This window comes from Myxine glutinosa, chromosome 7, assembly GCF_964187855.1.
Source record: "Myxine glutinosa chromosome 7, kmMyxGlut1.1, whole genome shotgun sequence".
NCBI lineage: Eukaryota > Metazoa > Chordata > Myxini > Myxiniformes > Myxinidae > Myxine > Myxine glutinosa.
The window spans coordinates 141,200,917-141,222,779 of NC_136267.1; the positions used below are offsets into that span (position 1 = coordinate 141,200,917).

A 21,863-nucleotide genomic window follows, 5' to 3' on the forward strand; every position below is an offset into this window, starting at 1 on the left:
TCACCACCATCTCTTATCTTCCCCATCCAAAACCTTGATCTTTTCTACCCCTGTTAATTCACCCCAGATACACTTTTCTGAAATACCGACTTCTTCCCTGGAAGTCCTAGCAGTGTCCATGTGTTTTTTTTTACCTTTCCCACCCTCCACCCCCCTTCCCACGCCTTCTCGCCCCAAGTCCTCTTCCTCCCACAGATCTCCCGATATCCCTGCTCTCAAATGTTGTACTTGTGTGCTTCCCCCTCTCTCCCCATATTGTCTCCCGCTCCTTTCAATGCATGTTTTATGTGTCTGTGCATGTTTTCATGTTCAATGTGTTAGCTCTTACACGAGCCTCGATCTTGTATTAAAAAAATAATAAATGTAGAGACGAGTTGTAAATACAAGGAGGGCTGGGGTGGTGTAGTCAACCGTGGGGGTGCGTACGGATAGGGCCGAGCTCGAGCTCACTCTGCCGGCGTTCCTCTCACCCGTTCATTTACCTTTGTTTTGCATGTGCCACCATTGCCCTTTCCTTGTGCTCGTTGCACTTTGTCTTCCTCCCCGATCCAGGACCATCATGAGGACTCACCTTGCCGTCGCAGCGTCTTGCTGCCATCCATCACCCGTTATGGAGCACTAGCTCTGTGGCCACACATTTCTACTGTTGCACCTCCTGGCTGCCCCCATCATCTTGCTGGATGGACCACCTGTTGGGTGGCATTAACGCCACACATTTGTACCACATGCCAAGTGGCCCTGCTCATGAAATAAAAATGACCCATGTGTGGAAATGTGAAAAATTAGATGGCCTATGATCTTGCAATGGCCTGTATACCGGTCAAGGCCATTCGGTTTTGTTAGGAAGCCTACCAAGGCAAGAAGCCACAAGATTACTCCAGCAAAAAATGCCTCCATTCTTTATTCCTTGAGACCATGTCCTGGGTCATAGTTTTTATAAATAAATCGTGTTTAGTGTTAAATGTAAAAATGTTGCCCACCGGATATGTGTTTAGTTTCAAAATTCCGGCAATACGCAAACAGTACAAAGTTGTGGGTGTGAATCTGTTAGGTAGTTTCTCAACGCATTATGAGGGACATATTTAGTTTTAAAATGTCGCACACATTGGGGTTAGAGTTCAAAATGTTAGGGGAATCACATCTTCGTATCACACTAATGGTAATGTTAAATGAATGCCCAGCTCCCCCAGCCGCTCATGTGGACGACTCGGGACGAGTCTGGGTGAGAGGAGGGGTCAGTGTTGTGGTTTTGCAATGAAGAACACCCCTTCTAGTTAATTACACGACAACATGTTGCCTGCATTAGTCAGTTATTTCTTATTAAATGTAAAGATTAGCTCCCTTCCCATTGTGTAGTAATTAAAGCAAATATGCGTTGAGTTTAGGCATGATTTCAAACCTATGTTTGGTTGAAGGAAGACGTTGATTCATGTGCAAGGAGGCGTGGCTACAAGCACAGTCCTCGTGATCAACCGTGACTGTGGTAGGCATGGCATAAAGAACTGCCCATGTCACCAGCAGGTAACCAATGAGAGATCGTGGACATGCAAACAACCAATGAGAGATCGTGGACACACAAACAACCAATGAGAGGTGGTGGACACTTAAGCAACCAATCAAGTCATGGACACTTCCCTAGCAAACTTCGCCAGCAATCTACCAGTGTTGCCTCGGCCAATGGAAGGCCGTGGAACATTCTAGAAAGCTTTTCCACCCGATATAAAACCCATGTCCATCGCACTTTTCTCTCTCTCGCTGCCCTCTCGTCGTGGTGCCTCAAGCTGGCTGTCCGACGTGCTGGTTCGTCCTTCCTTGTGCTGGTGATTGAGCTAAAGTCGTCGCCTGCATTGAATCGTTCATTCGACCTGGATCGTCGTTTGTGCTGACTGACGCGGCGGCTCGTCCTGCGGACCTTCTGCAAGCTGCACGGACTGAACGGCCCGGGAGCTGCAACAAATAAAATGCAACAAATAATGGTTTAATGGAAATATACTTGAAGCAATAAAAATGAAAGTTGAGGTAACTATAATGCTGAGGTGTGGGACCCTCCATGCAGACACAATTACACAACACAGGGAGAAATAAAACAAAATAAAATAAATTCCTTAAGTCCTACCTAATTAGCATAGCTCCACCCCTCGTATGGAGACACATATACGATTTTATTCTCTACAGATTCCCTACTTATGTACATCGAGGTTCTTCTTCTTCGTGTCACACCGTCCATGCTAAACTATACATTCCTATCTCCATTATGGCGATTCGTCACCTACCAGCACAAATATAACAATATATTGTTGCGGATATGGGATTTACATCCATCCATATCCGCTTGTAAATATTCCCCTATTTCCTCAATACTTCCCAACTATCCCCAATCCCCCATTCCCTAGTCCCATTTTCTGTAAAAACACTCTGTAGACACGACCTTCCCCTATTTCCCCCATTAAATGTCGCACCCAGGTTCACCGCATCTCATGTAAGACAACTATAGGACATCTTGCTAGTTATTCTTAGTCTATGTCAGTTACGGAATCGTTTCCATTAATTCTGACTCTTCGTTGCACCAGAATGTGATTGTATGGCACCGTTAGGAAGTTTAGGACCTCCCAATACCTCCCCGCAGCTCTTCCTCACGGTTCAGCAACAACAACAACAACAACAACAATGGCGGCGGCGCGGGGAGTGCGCGTCCTCACTCCGGCTTGGTTGGTAGGGGGTGTTGGGAGGGCACCAGGCCTTTCCAACGAGCCGCCATCGAACATGTGCTCGACGGGGTTACCAAGTAGGGGCTCGCCGTCAGCTCCTCGTCAAGGGCGGAGCCCGGTAACCCCCACACCCAATAGAAGCGGCGGACTGGTCCCATCTGGGGCGGAGCCAACCAGCCGAGGGCGTGTGACTCCCCGCTGAGCATGCGCAGGAAGAGGGAGGTGACGTCAGATGCGCGCTGAGCTTGGAGAAGAAAGACGCCACCTCCGAGCGCTGTGAGGCCTCCCTGCATCTTTTGGACCGTGCTTGATCCTGTCCCCGAGCCAAGGTGCACCTTGTGCTATCGACTGCCTGTCCCTTCCTGCCATCAATCCCTGTGTAAGTCAGCCTTGTCCCGTTTGTCTGTGGTCTGTCGGGGATAGATAAGATTGTATCTAAGTGCCTATCTCTTCTGTGTCTTTTACCTCACTCTACCTTGTAATCTACCCCTTTTCTCCACCACTAATTATATCCTCCTCCGGAGGTCTTGAGAACTGTACCCCTTGCGTCGTTTCATCTATCCCAGTCGTTGTGTCCTTTCCATCATTGATTTAGCGTAGCGCGATTTGGCCAACGTTCGAGTGGAATCGGGTGAGTTGGGGGTAATCGGGTAAACTGTACGAACACGGCGGCCATTCCGCTCGGTCAAGCAACATCTTTAGCCGTGTCCGTAACAATATATATATATATATTGTGGTGCTGTGCACACACAATTCGTTTGCCAAGAAGGTAGGCCACAACGCGTTGTACAAACTGAAACACTTTATTAACAGCTCGCACGTAAGCACTGGGCGGGCTCGACTTTCGAGCCCGCATATATGTCCCGAGGCCACGACTTGCCCACGGGCGTGGCCGGTCGGCCGAAAGGCGTGGCATGTATCTCAGTTCCACCCTGCGCCTCGTGACGCCTTTGCTCCGGGCGTGGCCCGAGCTGCGCTTCCATGCCCGGACACTCGCGCCACCCACTGGTGCGCGGAATTATTGCCCACTGACATTGTGTCCGCCACACGCGCCCCCCCAGAATTCCCGCGCACCTGAAGGGTGAGCTTGCGGGGAAGCCGGATGACCCGGCCGAAACGCCCTCTGGCGATGCGTGCAGGGCTGGGGGGTAGCGGGACGGCGGGGCTGGCGGGTGCCGATGGTCTGCCCGCCGGGGGGCGGCCTCGACGCGGAGGCAGAGCTGCTTGCGGGGGGTGGTCCAGATTGAGGTGCGCCGGCTTGAGGCGGTCCACGGAGATACGATCTGGAGTACCGCCGATGTCCACGGTGAAATGCTTGTCCCCGGTCTCCAGCACGCGGAAGGGCCCGTCGTACGGGGGCCACAGCGGCGCACGGTGGGCGTCGTGCCTGACAAAAACGTACTCCGCCGTGCGAAGCTCCGGGGCGACGTGGGAGGACGAGCAACCGTGGTGTGCCGTCGGCACCGGGGCGAACCTCCTGGCGGTCTCCTGAAGGGTGGAGCGCTGTTGCGCCGCGGACCAAGCGGCCGTGGAGTTGGGGATAAATTCGCCCGGTACACGCAGTGGTTGCCCGAAGACGAGCTCCGCCGAGGACGCGCGCAGGTCGTCCTTGGGCGCCGTCCTGAGGCCCATCAGGACCCAGGGGAGCCTGTCGGCCCAGCTGCCATCGCGGAGGCTGGCCCGGAGCGTGGCCTTCATTGAGCGATGGAAGCGCTCGCACAGGCCATTGGCCTGGGGGTGGTAAGCCGTGGTGCGGTGCAGCTTGACGCCGAGTCCTTGCGCCACTGCTCCCCAGAGCTCCGAGGTGAACTGGGGGCCGCGGTCGGACGAGATGTCCGAGGTGGCGCCAAACCGAGCAACCCACGTGGCGATGAAGGCTTGCGCGACGTCAGCCGCAGCCGTCGCCGCCAATGGCACGGCCTCCGGCCACCGGGTGGTGCGGTCCACCATGGTGAGGAGGTGGGTGAAACCCCGCGAGGGGGGCAGAGTTCCCACCAAGTCGACGTGGACGTGGTCGAACTGATGCTCGGGCACCGTAAACGGGGCCAACGGGGCTTGGGTGTGGCGGTGGACTTTCGCACGCTGGCACGCGAGGCACGTCCTGGCCCAGTCGCGGACGTTCTTCCTGAGGCCATGCCTGATGAACTTCGCCGCGACGAGCTTCTGGGAGGCCTTCGTGCCCGGGTGGGACAGGCCGTGGATGGCGACAAAAACCAGGCGCTGCCAGCCAGCGGGCACGATGGGGCGAGGCCGGCCGAGGGAGACGTAGCACAAGAGGGCAGTGCCCGTGACGTCGAACGGCACCTCGGTGACGCGGAGGCCCGTGACGGCGGTCCGCAAGGCCTGGACGTCGGGGTCGGCGGTCTGGTCCGCCGCCATCCGGGCATAGTCGATCCCGAGGTGGACCGCGTGTGCGACGGACCGGGAAAGGCAATCCACCACCGGGTTGGCCTTACCCGCGATGTGACGAATGTCCGTCGTGTACTCGGACACGGCAGAGAGGTGACGTTGCTGCCGGGCCGACCATGGCTCAGCGACCTTGGCCATCACGAAAACAAGGGGCTTGTGATCGACGAAGGCCATAAACAGGCGGCCCTCGAGAAGATGGCGGAAGTGTCGGACCGCCAGGTGGAGCCCGAGCAGCTCGCGGTCAAAGGTGCTGTACCAGCGTTCGTGCGGGCGGAGCTGCCGGCTAAAAAACGCCAGCGGCTGCCAAGCCCCACTCACCCACTGCTCGTGCACCGCACCCACCGCGTAGTCCGACGTGTCGGTGGTGAGGGCGATTGGTGCATCGGGCGCCGGGTGCGCCAGCATGGTGGCGTTGGCCAAGGCCAGCTTTGCGCCCGCAAACGCCACGGCCATTTTGCTCCGTCCAGGCGATGTCACCTTTGCCCGGCTTCCCCGGAGGGCCTCGTGCAGGGGGCGCAGGAGCTGGGCGACGCGGGGCACGAAGCGGTGATAAAAATTCACCATGCCCAGGAATTCCTGGAGCCCCTTGATCATGCGGGGGCGCGGGAAACTCCTGACCGCCTCCACCTTGGCCGGTAAAGGGATGGCCCCGTGCCTGGTGATGCGGTGCCCCAAGAGGTCGATGGCGGTGATGCCGAAACGGCACTTCGCGGGGTTGATTATCAGGCCATTTCGATTGTGGGTGGGGCGTAGCAGCGGCCACGAGGGAAGCAGGGGGCGCTGTAGCCTCCGCACCGGGATCCACTACGGCCGCACCGTACACCGACGGCGTGTCGCAGGCCGCGAAAAATTTGTCCGCCTCTCCGGCCAGGGCGCGGGGTTCCGTTAAGTTCGAACCGGCCAGCGTGAGCCGCACCTGCACAGGTAGCTGGCAGAGGAAAAGCGCACGGAACAGGAAATCCGGGCGCTGGTCTCCAAGAAGGGACAACATAAAATCCATCTGAACGGACGGTCGTGTGTCGCCGAGGGCGGAAAGGTCCAGGAGGCGGCCGGCGCGTTCGGCCTCCGTGAGCCCGAACGTGGCGAGGAGAAGATGTTTGAGCGCCGCGTACTTGTGGGCGCCCGGCGGGCGCCGAAGGATGGACACGACGCAGGCGGCACTGCCGGGCCCGAGGGCGGCGACCACGTGGTAGTACATGGTCTCGTCCGCCGTGATGCCCCGGAGCTGGAATTGAGCTTCGGCCTGCACAAACCAAACGTCGGCTTGCGCTTCCCAGAACTCCGGGAGTTTGATGGCGACAGCGTTGGTAGCCATGGCGCGTTCCGGGGTCAGCTGCGGCTGAACCAGTCGGGGTCACCAGTGTGGTGCTGTGCACACACAATTCGTTTGCCAAGAAGGTAGGCCACAACGCGTTGTACAAACTGAAACACTTTATTAACAGCTCGCACGTAAGCACTGGGCGGGCTCGATTTTCGAGCCCGCATATATGTCCCGAGGCCACGACTTGCCCCCGGGCATGGCCGATCGGCCGAAAGGCGGGGCATGTATCTCAGTTCCACCCTGCGCCTCGCGACGCCTTTGCTCCGGGAGTGGCCCGAGCTGCGCTTCCACGCCCGGACACTCGCGCCACCCACTGGTGCGCGGAATTATTGCCCACTGACATTGTGTCCGCCACAATATATATATATATAATTATTTGTTTATGTTGAACGCAGGTGTGGTGAGGTGATGCTTCATCGTGTTTCCTTACAAGGAAATTCAACACAGGAGGAGACCTGCAATATATGGCTGCCAATTTATTATCATTGGTCCATGCTCTATCCATTGTAAATGCTGAGCATCAAGCAAGGAAGCAGCACGAACCATTTTTAAAGTCTTTGGTGTGGAAGCAAGCGTCGGGTTCAAACAGCTCATTGTTGCAGACTCAGACGGACACTTTCTGGGCTGCTTGCCCACTCTCGCATTCATCCTAGAAGGCATAATTGACAACTCCAATAAGACCATTAGGTAATGAAAAATAATCCGGGAAAGAACAAGTGCAGCAAAGTTTGCTCATTCACAACATCGAGCAACACAAGTAGTTAAGTAATCAGCAAAAAAGTACAAAACACTGTAAAGTTGCATGGTGAGATCATTGATATGAAGAAGATTTTTTTTGTTTGTTTTAGAGGACCCATGATCCAGGAATACTGGTTCAAATTGAAATAGAAAGAGATTGTGTGTCAATAAATTACAATCTATTGCAATCTATTTTTGACTGTAGATACCCAGGATGGTGAGGTTTACAAGGTACCACATGGTATCAATCTAAGCCAAATGTCCAATGAGACTGATCAGACCTCTTGCTTTTGATTTTGAGCATTGCTCCAAAATGGAATTGGTTTGATGAGATTTGATATCATAAGAGGCGACGCAATTGAGCAGTACTTGGAAAGGTCGTTTTCAAGCCATTTTTGTGAGTGACATAAATTTTCCAGGTCGGAGGTAGTTGGCCACATATAGGTGGAAAAAACAGGAATGGGGTTGAGAGGGTTGGAAAAGTTGAGTTTTTGAGACAAAGAAAACCTCTTATCCAGATGTTTTAGGAAGTTAATGTCTTATTGGGTTTCTAGAAAATATCATTTTTGTCCCAAATTTAACTTACGTCGTAATACGATATATCTGCAAGAAGAGTGTCGTGCACGCTTATTAATGTCTTATTGGTCCTTCAAGTTGTTTGATTAAATGGAAACAAAAGGAACATATATCACCATGGAATTATATGGCCTGTAAATGGTAAACATATGGATAGATAGACATAGATAGATGATATGATAGCTCAAGCAAGGAATGAGAGCAGGGAAAGGTGAGCATTGTGATGTAATATAGGTTATTTCATACAAGCACCAGCAACTCACCTGGAGTGATGGTGACAGGGAAGCTGTTCAGAGATATATATTTTTCAGGGAAGCTGCTGAGAGCTGTACTTGGATGGAAACAAAACATTATATTTCTTGATTGAATTGGAGGGAAAGCATCATATGTCACCATTGAATAGTACAGCCTACAAAACGATGGAAAAGAGATGCAGAGGACACAACCTATTCGCCCTCTTTGTCATTCTCTCTTCTCCCATCCGCACTATGTGACCAGCCTACTTCAGCTGGTTTTTAAAAAAAGAAATCTCCCCATCAAGCTTATTTCACAGCAATCTCCTCACAGTCACAGTTCATCCATCCTTCTTCGACCCACCCTCTCCACTCCAGCAATCCTTTCGACCCAGTTGTTCTTGTCGACCTGCAGCCTCTGTTGCTATCCCTCTGTCATTGCCACCATCTCAAGATTTTAAAGGTAGGCCGGCGTTACTCAACACACCAGAACGTTCCCTTTCAGTTTTGTTGATATTTTGGTGTCTGCCATCAATTGCTCCACCCTCCTCAAAGCATTCGCACCCCGCAGAATCATCCTCCGCATCTCTGCCTCCGACGTACCATCCCTGGTCACATATACAAATAAAATATACTACTCTGAATTGTTGTTGTACACCGCTCCTTTCCTATGCCATCTCCAGGCGCTGCTTGATGTCATTGCCGGGCACCGAAGGGGGCTCGGCAATGACGCACGCTGAAAGGGAGTACTCAGTTTTCACTCTGGTTGTTTGTTTGTTTGTTTGTTGTACACCCCCCCTTTCCTATGCCATCTCCAGGCGCTGCTTGACGTCATTGCCGGGCACCGAAGGGGGACTCGCCAATGATGCACGCTGAAAGGTAGTACTCAGTTTTCATTCCGGTTGTTTGTTTGTTTTTTGTTTGTTTTAATTACTCATTTCTAAAATACTTTTCTCATTAAAAAAAAAGAAACAACAATACAGTACTGTGCAAAAATTGGTGTTATTCCAAAGATATTCATACTTTCACACTAAAATCCGCAATGGGGTGTCTGTCTGTCTGTCTGACTGTTTCTTTGACCACGATACATTCAGTGGTTACTTATTCCATCACAGCCAAACTTAACAGGAGGACAAAGTGTCACACAATGGAGGCTGTACCAACTTCATTTTCCGCCCTCCCCAAGGGGGTTTTCTGTGCCAAGGGGATTGTGTGTTGAGGTGTATATCCATATTAAGATAGCCAATCGTGGCGTTTTTCCAAGGCAGCTTTTAATAACAAAAGTAATAACAATTCTAATGATAATAGCCGGCGAAGCCGGTGTTGTGAATGAACGCGTACGTATTATGTTGAAAAGCCAGATTTTCCTGAATCCTTAGAGAATTTCGAAGCTTTGACGCACCAAATCGCTCCATGGAGGCCGCCAACTTGCGGATGCGGAAGTATGCATAAAAAATTGCGAAAAAGTTCAATAGGAGTTTGTTTCACCCGTCTTTTTTTGATTCACAAACTTATGCACCTCGAATTTGTAATTAAAATACTTTAAGACCAACCTAGTTGCCCGGGCCCACACGGGCCCTGGTTATCTTCAACGAAAATCGTCACCAAAAACGGAACCAATGAGATTCGAGTATTTGAAAAAATATTTCAAAAAAGCTTATTACCGTTTCAGAGGCTGAAAACGGCGTCAATATTCTAGAATTGACGAAGAATTATTTTTTAGAAATCTCGCGGCCGTAGGGGATAGTTTTTCGCGGCCGGAAATATCCGAAGTTGAGACGGAATTCACCGAATTAATCAAGAAGGAAGTTTTATAAATTTTAATCTCATCCAGAATGCAAATGGTGTCATTTTGAACTAGGTACGGTACCTACTACACCTACCTACTACTAACTACCTAACCTCCTGATGCCATAGTGATGGGTAAAATAGTGGCAAGAGGCTTTGGCTTCGCCAGCTCATTGCGGCTTTGCAGTAGGGTACTAGTAGAATAATATTAATGGTATGGCAAAAAATATTAATACTCGGCATATGTTACATAAAACATTAATATATAATACTATTAATACATTCACATCGGGTCAATACCCCCCAATCCCCAGAGAATTTTACTCCTTGGACAAATGCTGTGTTAACATGTAGAAATAACTTATTGGGGTGTTTCGTGGGGGCAACGGCCCCTACCAGAAGTCAAAAATATGATAAATCACAAACACAAATTATTACCTTTTTAAACAGTTGCTACTGCTGTTTAACACTAAACTGAAAGGAATTTGGAGGATTCCCCACATCCGTGAGGAAATCTATTCTTATCATGTCCACCACAGACTAATGGACCTGAGCATAGATCTACTGTAATCTATATACCCCAAAGCCCACAGAGGTTAATAACACAACCCTTCTTGCTGCTTCCGTGGGGAGTGGGTGTACTAGTTAGAGTAAATTCATCCAATTATCAGTGACAACAGTCACATGTGTTTATTATTGTAAATTAACCTCTATAAAATGTGTGTGGAACAAACTGCTCAAGTAAACGAGAACGACACTCGTAGAGCACAAAGTCTCACTTCACGCGTTCATTCTGAACAAAAAATACCATTGTTAACTGAACATGCCACTATTATGGCCCATATACTATACCCGTATCATCCATGCACCCTATTATGTCATATTTCCTTGGCATGGGTGGTTATGTACATCACAAATGTAATTCTTCATTCACATCGGGTCATAGATCAGATAAATGAAGTTTCAGATTTCTGAATAAGGATTTCAATTCAACCAATTATTGCTGGAATGCTACTTCACCGATGATATCATTGCTATTACCCTATATACCCCGTGAGGAGTTGATAACATATGCCAAGTTTCAAAAAAAATTGGTGGAAGAAAGGAAAGAAGAGGAGGAGGGGCTGGGGGTATTGGTGGAAGGAAGGAAAAGGGGAGGAAACTTGGTGGAAGGAAGGAAAAGGGGAGGGATCTTTGTGGAAGGAAGGAAGGAAGAATGGAGGAGACTTGGTGGAAAGAAGGAAGGTAGGAAGAGGGGAGGGACTGAGGGATTGGTGGAAGAAAGAAATAGGGGAGGGGCTTGGTGGGAGGAAAAAGAGGGGAGGGGCTTGGTGGAAGGAAGGAAGAGGGAGGGGCTGGGGACTTGGTGGAAGAAAGGAAAAGGGGAGGGCACTTTGTGGAAGGAAGGAAGGAAGAAGGGAGGGGACTTGGTAGAAGGAAGGAAGGTAGGAAGAAGGGAGGGGTTGGGGGCTTGGTGGAAGAAAGAAAGAGGGGAGGGGCTTGGTTTGGAGGAAGAAAGAGGGGAGGGGCTTGGTGGGAGGAAGAAAGAGGGGAGGGGCTTGGTGGGAGGAAGAAAGAGGGGAGGGGCTTCGTTTGGAGGAAGAAAGAGGGGAGGGGCTTGGTGGGAGGAAGAAAGAGGGGAGGGGCTTGGTGGGAGGAAGAAAGAGGGGAGGGGCTTGGTGGAAGGATGAAAGAGGGGAGGGGCTTGGTGGAAGGATGGAAGAGGGGAGGGGCTTGGTGGGAGGAAGAAAGAGGGAAGTGGCTTGGTGGAAGGATGGAAGAGGGGAGGGGCTTGGTGGGAGGAAAAAGAGGGGAGGGATCTTTGTGGAAGGAAGCAAGGAAGATTGGAGGAGACTTGGTGGAAGGAAGGAAGGTAGGAAGGGGGGAGGGACTGAGGGATTGGTGGAAGAAAGAAATAGGTGAGGGGCTTGGTGGGAGGGAAAAAGAGGGGAGGGGCTTGGTGGAAGGATGGAAGACGGAAGAAGGGAAGGGCAGGGGGCTTGGTGGAAGGAAGGAAGAGGGAGGGGCTGGGGACTTGGTGGAAGAAAGGAAAAGGGAAGGGCACTTTGTGGAAGGAAGGAAGGAAGGAAGAAGGGAGGGGACTTGGTAGAAGGAAGGAAGGTAGGAAGAAGGGAGGGGTTGGGGGCTTGGTGGAAGAAAGAAAGAGGGGAGGGGCTTGGTTTGGAGGAAGAAAGAGGGGAGGGGCTTGGTGGGAGGAAGAAAGAGGGGAGGGGCTTGGTGGGAGGAAGAAAGAGGGGAGGGGCTTGGTGGAAGGATGGAAGACGGAAGAAGGGAAGGGCAGGGGCTTGGTGGGAGGAAGAAAGAGGGGAGGGGCTTGGTTTGGAGGAAGAAAGAGGGGAGGGGCTTGGTGGGAGGAAGAAAGAGGGGAGGGGCTTGGTGGGAGGAAGAAAGAGGGGAGGGGCTTGGTGGAAGGATGAAAGAGGGGAGGGGCTTGGTGGAAGGATGGAAGAGGGGAGGGGCTTGGTGGGAGGAAGAAAGAGGGAAGTGGCTTGGTGGAAGGATGGAAGAGGGGAGGGGCTTGGTGGGAGGAAGAAAGAGGGGAGGGATCTTTGTGGAAGGAAGGAAGGAAGAATGGAGGAGACTTGGTGGAAGGAAGGAAGGTAGGAAGGGGGGAGGGACTGAGGGATTGGTGGAAGAAAGAAATAGGTGAGGGGCTTGGTGGGAGGGAAAAAGAGGGGAGGGGCTTGGTGGAAGGATGGAAGACGGAAGAAGGGAAGGGCAGGGGGCTTGGTGGAAGGAAGGAAGAGGGAGGGGCTGGGGACATGGTGGAAGAAAGGAAAAGGGGAGGGCACTTTGTGGAAGGAAGGAAGGAAGAAGGGAGGGGACTTGGTAGAAGGAAGGGAGGTAGGAAGAAGGTAGGGGTTGGGGGCTTGGTGGAAGAAAGAAAGAGGGGAGGGGCTTGGTTTGGAGGAAGAAAGAGGGGAGGGGCTTGGTGGGAGGAAGAAAGAGGGGAGGGGCTTGGTGGGAGGAAGAAAGAGGGGAGGGGCTTGGTGGAAGGATGGAAGAGGGGAGGGGCTTGGTGGGAGGAAGAAAGAGGGAAGTGGCTTGGTGGAAGGATGGAAGAGGGGAGGGGCTTGGTGGGAGGAAGAAAGAGGGGAGGGATCTTTGTGGAAGGAAGGAAAGAAGAATGGAGGAGACTTGGTGGAAGGAAAGAAGGTAGGAAGGGGGGAGGGACTGAGGGATTGGTGGAAGAAAGAAAGAGGGGAGGGGCTTGGTGGAAGGATGAAAGAGGGGAGGGGCTTGGTGGAAGGATGGAAGACGGAAGAATGGAAGGGCAGGGGTCTTGGTGGAAGGAAGGAAGAGGGAGGGGCTGGGGACTTGGTGGAAGAAAGGAAAAGGGGAGGGCACTTTGTGGAAGGAAGGAAGGAAGAAGGGAGGGGACTTGGTAGAAGGAAGGAAGGTAGGAAGAAGGGAGGGGTTGGGGGCTTGGTGGAAGAAAGAAAGAGGGGAGGGGCTTGGTGGAAGGATGAAAGAGGGGAGGGGCTTGGTGGAAGGATGGAAGAGGGGAGGGGCTTGGTGGGAGGAAGAAAGAGGGAAGTGGCTTGGTGGAAGGATGAAAGAGGGGAGGGGCTTGGTGGAAGGATGGAAGAGGGGAGGGGCTTGGTGGGAGGAAGAAAGAGGGGAGGGGCTTGGTGTAAGGATGAAAGAGGGGAGGGGCTTGGTGGAAGGATGGAAGAGGGGAGGGGCTTGGTGGGAGGAAGAATGAGGGAAGTGGCTTGGTGGAAGGATGAAAGAGGGGAGGGGCTTGGTGGAAGGATGGAAGAGGGGAGGGGCTTGGTGGGAGGAAGAAAGAGGGGAGGGGCTTGGTGGAAGGATGAAAGAGGGGAGGGGCTTGGTGGAAGGATGGAAGAGGGGAGGGGCTTGGTGGGAGGAAGAAAGAGGGGAGGGGCTTGGTGGAAGGATGGAAGAGGGGAGGGGCTTGGTGGGAGGAAGAAAGAGGGGAGGGGCTTGGTGGAAGGATGGAAGAGGGGAGGGGCTTGGTGGAAGGATGGAAGAGCGGAGGGTGTTTCCAATATCAAATATACACTTGATGTTTTGATAAATCATACAGAAATATACAGGTAAATGATAAATCACAATAATTGCACCACATTCCCCATTTATCTGTTCATACGATTACCAGAACAGAGGGCATGTCCGAAGAGCAACACACGTCCATCCCCTTCGACATTTTCACCGAGGAGATGAAGTTTTATCCACCTTTGAGACAAATGTCCGAAGATTGGGAATATCTGAAACATGTGGAAGCGTGAAATTGTATGATCAGTGGGGAAACAGCAGCAGTCCCATGACCTGCTGCATCACCCATAACACTCTGCTCTCCATAACCCCAACCACAGCACCTGATTGCACCACACTGGTATTTATTTATTTACTTTGTATGCATGGTCGAGGCTCGTGGAAGAGCTGGAGCAGAATGGAAGGGAAACGCAGCAAGGAGGGGAAGGGGAAAGCGGGGATGAAACAGAAAAGGAGGAAACCAACGACAAAGAAAGGAAAAGGGCTGAGGGAGCGAAGGGCGGTGGCAAATCACAATAACCTGGAAAAAGGGAGTGCTTGGGAACGCGGGTCATTTGGGGGTGTGAGGAGCCGTTCCACCGGCGGTTCATTAATTTTCCTGAATGTCCCTGAGACAGCGCCACGTGTTGTGCGCGGGAAAGAGACGCGCGAGGGAGGAGATGGAGACTCGGAGAGGAAGGAGGAGGAGGAGTGGGATGAGAAGGTGCGGGAGCGCGGGAGAGGATCCCGTTGGGACGGCGGCGGACACGTCGCGCTTACCGACCGGAGGAGCCGCGCGTTCAGGACAGCGATGTCCGAGGCGTCCCGGCTCGTACGATGACCGTCGTACAACCACGAGGCGGCGGTGAAAACGGCGGGGAGATGGAAAAGGCCGTTCGCTTGGACTCGGACGCGTTCCGGAGCCACAGCAGCTTGGACGTCGCGCTCGGATGTTCGTACGAACGGGTCATAATCAACGTGTCCGGTCTTCGCTTCGAGACGCAGCTGAGAACGTTGGCGCAGTTCCCGGACTCGTTGCTTGGAGACCCTGAGCGTCGGTCGCGGTACTTTGACCCTCTTCGCAACGAGTACTTCTTCGACCGTAACCGGCCGAGTTTCGATGCCATCCTGTACTATTACCAGTCTGGAGGGCGCGTCCGAAGACCGGCAAACGTCCCGTTCGACATTTTCACTGAGGAGATCAAGTTTTATGAGCTCGGGGATGAGGCGATGCTCAAGTACCGCGAAGACGAAGGTTACATCAAGGAAGAAGAGCGACCCATGCCCTCGTTGGAGTACCAGAAACAGGTGTGGCTCATGTTCGAGTATCCCGAGAGCTCCAGCACAGCGCGGGCCATCGCCATCGTGTCCGTGCTCGTCATTTTGATCTCCATCATCATATTCTGCCTGGAGACGCTTCCAGCATTCCGGGAAGACGACGATTCCACGAACAATGTTACGGTGGCGAAAGAATCCAGAGAAAACACCTTCGCCGACCCGTTCTTCATCGTGGAGACCATCTGCATCGTCTGGTTCTCTTTCGAACTCCTGGTGCGATTCTTCGCGAGTCCCAGCAAGCCCGATTTCTTCAGGAACATCATGAACATCATCGACATTATTGCTATTCTTCCGTACTTCATCACGCTGGGCATGGAGCTGGCGAAGCAGCAAGGCGACGGTCAGCAGACCATGTCCCTCGCCATCCTGCGCGTCATCCGCCTGGTCAGGGTCTTCAGGATATTCAAGCTCTCGCGTCACTCCAAGGGTCTCCAAATCCTCGGGCAGACTTTGAACGCGAGCATGCGAGAGCTGGGCCTGCTGATCTTCTTCCTCTTCATCGGTGTCATCCTCTTCTCCAGCGCCGTGTACTTCGCCGAGGTCGACGAACCGAAGACCCTCTTCACGAGCATCCCGCACTCGTTCTGGTGGGCCGTGGTTACCATGACGACCGTGGGATACGGAGACATGGCGCCCGTCACGCTCGGAGGAAAGGTCGTGGGTTCCCTCTGCGCCATCGCCGGTGTGCTGACCATCGCTTTACCTGTCCCTGTAATCGTATCGAATTTTAATTACTTTTACCACCGTGAGACGGAGAGCGAAGACGACATGGAGTACGCTCACGTGTCCAGCACCCCAAGTCACGCGCCTGTCAAGCAAAGCCACAGCTCCTCGAGCGTAAGAATTGCCAATAATTATCTACGCTCCACTTCTTCCCCTACCTTATTATTCCACACAATAACGTTTGTCCAACAACTACACGCTCATGTTCATAAAAATCGTTATACATACCTAAAACACCAGGATATTTGTAAAGGTAAAGCAACACCTGTCTGAGCCACTCACTATATAAAGGTCATTTGATTGAAAGGGAATTCCACGAAAAAAAGTTTCTTTCCATTGATAAAACCTCGCATGTTGCATTATATGACGCAGACACAGACATTGTGACGCTGCAGACGCATTAATTATTGAAGGACACTGAAACGAAGCCAGGCTCTTGCGACTCCACAATTAACCTTTGTGGTTGGCGTCAGACGCTCATGTTCATCCAGGGTGAATTAATTGACAATGTTTTAACTAAATATTGATTAAATCCTTGGTGTCTCACTCGTGACCAAGAAGTGAGATCCACTTTCGAAATTTCCCACGGGGATTCCAGATTAAGGGAGTATGCCACAAGCAGCTCCGAGGCAATTCGTTAAGTGAGCTTATTGCGCATTCATTCAATCGAAAATCTGTACAAACAGATTTGCTTTCGCAGAAACATATTGTGTCGGTTTAACTTAACTGTCTTGGCTTAGCTGTCTTGAAAGTTATTTTCTGGAACATTTTCTGTGGATTTCGCCACCCCTGGTTATGCTTTCACTCCTGTTTTTGTTGCGAAAATCGAAGATTTTTCAAGTACATTGGTTGGTCGTGTGCGTTATTCTGTCTGTCTGTCTATTTGTCTGTATGTCAATCGCCTACAGGTCAAAATTTCATCCGATCTCCACGAAACTTCACGCAATGGTAGGGGTGGTCATTAACAAGAAGCCTATTGATTTTGAGGTCAAAAGGTCAACATAGGCCAAAAGTCAACAACTTTGTCGAATTTTTAAAATCATTAATTTTTATCTGCTTGACTTGAAATTTGAACAGGATTTGCACATCAGGTCTGCAAATGAAAATCACCAAATACTTTTGAGGTCAACATGGGCCAAAAGGTCAACATAGGCCGAATTTCTAAAATTGTCAATTTTCATCCGATTGATTTGGAAATTTTAAGAGGATTTGCAAATCAGGCCACTGAATTAAACCACCAATTATTCTTGAGGTCAACATAGGCCAAAAGTTCAACAACTTAAATGCAATTTCTAAAATCCTCAATTTTCATCTGATTGACTTGAAATTTGAACAGGATTTGCACATCAGGTCTGCAAATGAAAATCATCAAATACTTTTGAGGTCAACATAAGCCAAATTTCTAAAATTGTCATCTGATTGACTTGCAATTTGAACAGGATTTGCACATCAGGTCTGCAAATGAAAATCATCAAATACTTTTGAGGTCAACATAGGCCAGATTTCTAAAATTGTCATCTGATTGACTTGCAATTTGAACAGGATTTGCACATCAGGTCTGCAAATGGAAATCATCAAATACTTTTGAGGTCAACATAGGCCAAAAGATCAACATAGGCCAAATTTCTAAAATTGTCATCTGATTGACTTGAAATTTGAACAGGATTTGCACATCAGGTCTGCAAATGAAAATCATCAAATACTTTTGAGGTCAACATAGGCCAAAAGATCAACATAGGCCAAATTTCTAAAATTGTCAATTTTCATCCGATTGATTTGAAATTTTAAGAGGATTTGCAAATCAGGCCACTGAATTAAGCCACCAATTATTCTTGAGGTCAACATAGGCCAAAAGGTCAACACCTTAAATGCCGTTTCTAAAATCCTCAATTTTCATCTGATTGACTTGAAATTTGAACAGGATTTGCACATCAGGTCTGCAAATGAAAATCAACAAATACTTTTGAGGTCAACATAGGCCAAAAGGTCAACATAGGCCAAATTTCTAGAATTGACAATTTTCATCTGATTGATTTGAAATTTTAAGAGGATTTGCAAATCAGGCCACTGAATTAAACCACCAATTATTCTTGAGGTCAACATAGGCCAAAAGTTCAACAACTTAAATGCAATTTCTAAAATCCTCAATTTTCATCTGATTGACTTGAAATTTGAACAGGATTTGCACATCAGGTCTGCAAATGAAAATCACCAAATACTTTTGAGGTCAACATAGGCCAAAAGGTCAACATAGGCCGAATTTCTAAAATTGTCAATTTTCATCCGATTGATTTGGAAATTTTAAAAGGATTTGCAAATCAGGCCACTGAATTAAACCACCAATTATTCTTGAGGTCAACATAGGCCAAAAGGTCAACAACTTAAATGCAATTTCTAAAATCCTCAATTTTCATCTGATTGACTTGAAATTTGAACAGGATTTGCATATCAGGTCTGCAAATGAAAATCATCAAATACTTTTGAGGTCAACATAAGCCAAATTTCTAAAATTGTCATCTGATTGACTTGCAATTTGAACAGGATTTGCATATCAGGTCTGCAAATGAAAATCAGCAAATACTTTTGAGGTCAACATACGCCAAAAGGTCAACATAGGCCAAATTTCTAAAATTGTCAATTTTCATCCGATTGATTTGAAATTTTAAGAGGATTTGCAAATCAGGCCACTGAATTAAGCCACCAATTATTCTTGAGGTCAACATAGGCCAAAAGGTCAACATAGGCCAAATTTCTAGAATTGACAATTTTCATCCGATTGATTTGAAATTTTAAGAGGATTTGCAAATCAGGCCACTGAATTAAACCACGAATTATTCTTGAGGTCAACATAGGCCAAAAGGTCAACAACTTAAATGCAATTTCTAAAATCCTCAATTTTCATCTGATTGACTTGAAATTTGAACAGGATTTGCATATCAGGTCTGCAAATGAAAATCATCAAATACTTTTGAGGTCAACATAGGCCAAAAGATCAACATAGGCCAAATTTCTAAAATTGTTAATTTTCATCTGATTGATTTGAAATTTTAAGAGGATTTGCAAATCAGGCCACTGAATCACCAATTATTCTTGAGGTCAACATTGGCCAAAAGTTCAACAACTTTCATGCAATTTCTAAAATCCTCAATTTTCATCTGATTGACTTGAAATTTGAACAGGATTTGCATATCAGGTCTGCAAATGAAAATCATCAAATACTTTTGAGGTCAACATAAGCCAAATTTCTAAAATTGTCATCTCATTGACTTGAAATTTGAACACGATTTACATATCAGGTCATTCAATTCAACCACCAATTAATTTTGAGGTCGAAATGTCAAAAGGTCAACATAGACAGAGTTTCTAAAGTTGTCGATTCTCATCCGATTGACATGAAATTTGAAGAGGATTTCCATGTCAGGTCACTGAATGTAACCAACAATTATTTTTGAGATTCATATAGGCCAAAACGTCAACATAGGCCAAAGGTCAACAACTTATTTTAGGGATTTCGCAAGTATCTTGCTATGCAGGACATATTTCTTGTTTATTACTTGCGAAAATCGAAAAATTTTCAACTACGAGTATATTGGTTGGTCTTGTGCGTTATTCTGTCTGTTTGTCTGTCTGACTGTTTGTCTGTCTGTCTGTATGTCAGTCGCCTCCAGGTTGCAATTTTCAACCGATCTTCACAAAACTTCACCAAACGGTAGAGTTGGTCATTAGCAAGAAGCATATTGTTTTTGGGGTCAAAAGGTCAATAGGTCAACATAGGCCAAAGGTCAACATAGGCCGAATTTCTAAAATCCTCAATTTTCATCCGATTGACTTGAAATATAAAGAGGATTTGCATATATGGTCACTGAATTCAATCATCAAGTATTTTTGAGGTCAACGTAGGCCAAAAGGTCAACATAGGCCAAGTTTCTAAAATCCTCAATTTTCATCTGATTGACTTGAAATGTGAAGAGGATTTGCAAACCAGGTCACTAAATTCAACCACCATTTTTGAGGTCATCATAGGCCAACAACTTATATATCAGGAATTTCGCAAGTATTGTGCTATGCATGACATATTTCTTGTTTGTTTGTTTGTTTGGCTGTGAGCAGGATAACTCAAAGTTATGGACAGATTTGGATGAAACTTGTTGGACAGGTTTGGGTGTGACAAGGACAAATTCAATCGATTTTGGTGAACAGATATGGATCCTAATACAATAATTTTTCATTTTTACCCTGCGCTCGCGAAGCGAAATGCAGGGTTAAGCATTCGGGTACGTACCTACGTACGTGCGTGTCTGCATTTAAAAAATTCATTTTCTCGGCAACCGTTGGTCCGAGTGACATGAAATTTTCACCATAGGAGGGCCTCCTCCTGTAGAATATTTTAGCGAATATTATGATGTCACAGGTCACGTGGTAGGGCGCCATCTTGGAAAAACCAAAAAACTTTGCACCTCTATATCTCAAAAACCGCTGCACAGAAATAATTGAGACAGGTCTCATTGCAAAGACCTCTCCATGCGAAATAGCATATGTGAATGATGACGTCATAGCTGCCGCCATTATGACGTCATAATTCGACAAGTAAAAAACTTTATCCGATCAGGATGAAATTTCTTAAGCATCTTCTCGGTATAAATTGATGCAGAAATAAAAGTAAAATGACGTCGTAGGTCACGTGGTTTGGACGCTATATTGTTTTGAGTGAAAAGCCTGAAAAACCACTAAAATCAAATTTTCTCCAAAACGCCTGAACAGATCGTGGCCAATCTTTTCAGGCAGAATCACATACCCATGACGAACAAAAAAATTAAGCGAGCATGACGCATGCGTCACATGGTTTCGGAGTTATGACGTTTTAAAGCATACACTTTTAAAACCCAGCTCCTCCCTCATTTTTGATCCTGTTGAGGGAAAACTTCACAGATGTGTTCAGCATATCAGTCTACTAAAATGACCTTTTGGAATTTGCGAAAGGTCACGTGGTTTGGCAGATATAAATAATTAAACGAAAATATTTAAGAATTTATAACTCTTGCACCGCTTCATTTATCGACGTGAAACTTTATATTTTAGTAGAGGTCATGAAGTGTAACACGTTTGCAAAATTTCAAGATGATTGGATGTACGGTCTAGAAGCTAGAAGTTGTTATAGTGTGAAGAAGAAGAGTTCTAGGCTGGGCATGGAATAAATGATCACACTGCACATGACTAGCAGGCAAAGTATGAAGCGACCTCACGGGGTCATTTTGACCTCAAATCAAATTCTGATTTCAGATTTGTCAATCGCTGAGGTATATTAACACACGACCAAAACAGATTTGGCTAAATTCCAACGATTTTTGACGAAAATATAACATTTGTGTCTGCATTTCAGTAAAGTAAAGTGTGTGCCATGTCAGCATTTTAAAAATTGAAACGTGGCTCATTGTAAATAACTCCATATTGGAAATAGGTGTTGTTAACGATGACGTCATTGGTGCCATAATTATGACGTCATAATTCGACAGGGACAACGCTTAGTATGATCAGTTTGAAATTTAATTGAGCATGATCTATGCAACAATTATTTAGAGAATATAAATTTATGATGTCATCGCTCACGTGGTCTGGCAGCTATATTGGATAAAAAAAAAAAGGAACATTCAAAAATATAAGAGGTGGCTCACACCACGTTGACTGCGCAGGGTAAGTAATCTATGAATACCATCTAGTTTTAATAAGTGATTCTTCAACATTGAGATACAGGGTCAAAAATGATATATAGCACGATATCTCAAAAAGTTATGGGAGGTATGTTGGGTAGGTGACAAGAAGAAGCTGATTCAATTTTGGTTCAAGTCTGGATGCAGATCCGGCCTGTCAGTGGAATACAAAACGTAAAATGTTCAGCCTGGTAGAGGTATGTGCTCTCCCAAATGCTGTTCTAGTTTTATACTTTTTTATAAAAGAGTCTAGGCTAATGAAAGAGCTAAATGACTAAGAGCAACAGGTTTACAGACTATC

General features: G+C 48.1%; 1 protein-coding gene and 1 long non-coding RNA gene across 2 annotated transcripts in view; one reads left to right on the plus strand and one right to left on the minus strand.

The window, feature by feature from the left end:
• Positions 1 to 872: 872 nt before the first annotated feature.
• LOC137430644 (uncharacterized) lies at positions 873 to 13,983 on the minus strand. The gene is made up of 3 exons (XR_010985137.2): positions 13,915 to 13,983; positions 6,982 to 7,087; positions 873 to 1,947 (listed from the first exon to the last, which is right to left on the minus strand). It is a non-coding gene; the product is annotated as an uncharacterized LOC137430644 (long non-coding RNA).
• Positions 13,984 to 14,525: 542 nt separating this feature from the next.
• LOC137431693 (potassium voltage-gated channel subfamily A member 3-like) overlaps positions 14,526 to 21,863 on the plus strand; it is a 97,969-nt gene continuing 90,631 nt past the window's right edge. The window contains exon 1 of the mRNA XM_068123313.2: positions 14,526 to 15,968. Coding sequence (XP_067979414.2) covers positions 14,631 to 15,968 — 1,338 coding nt within the window. The 5' untranslated portion in view covers positions 14,526 to 14,630. The remainder of the gene's footprint in view (positions 15,969 to 21,863) is intronic.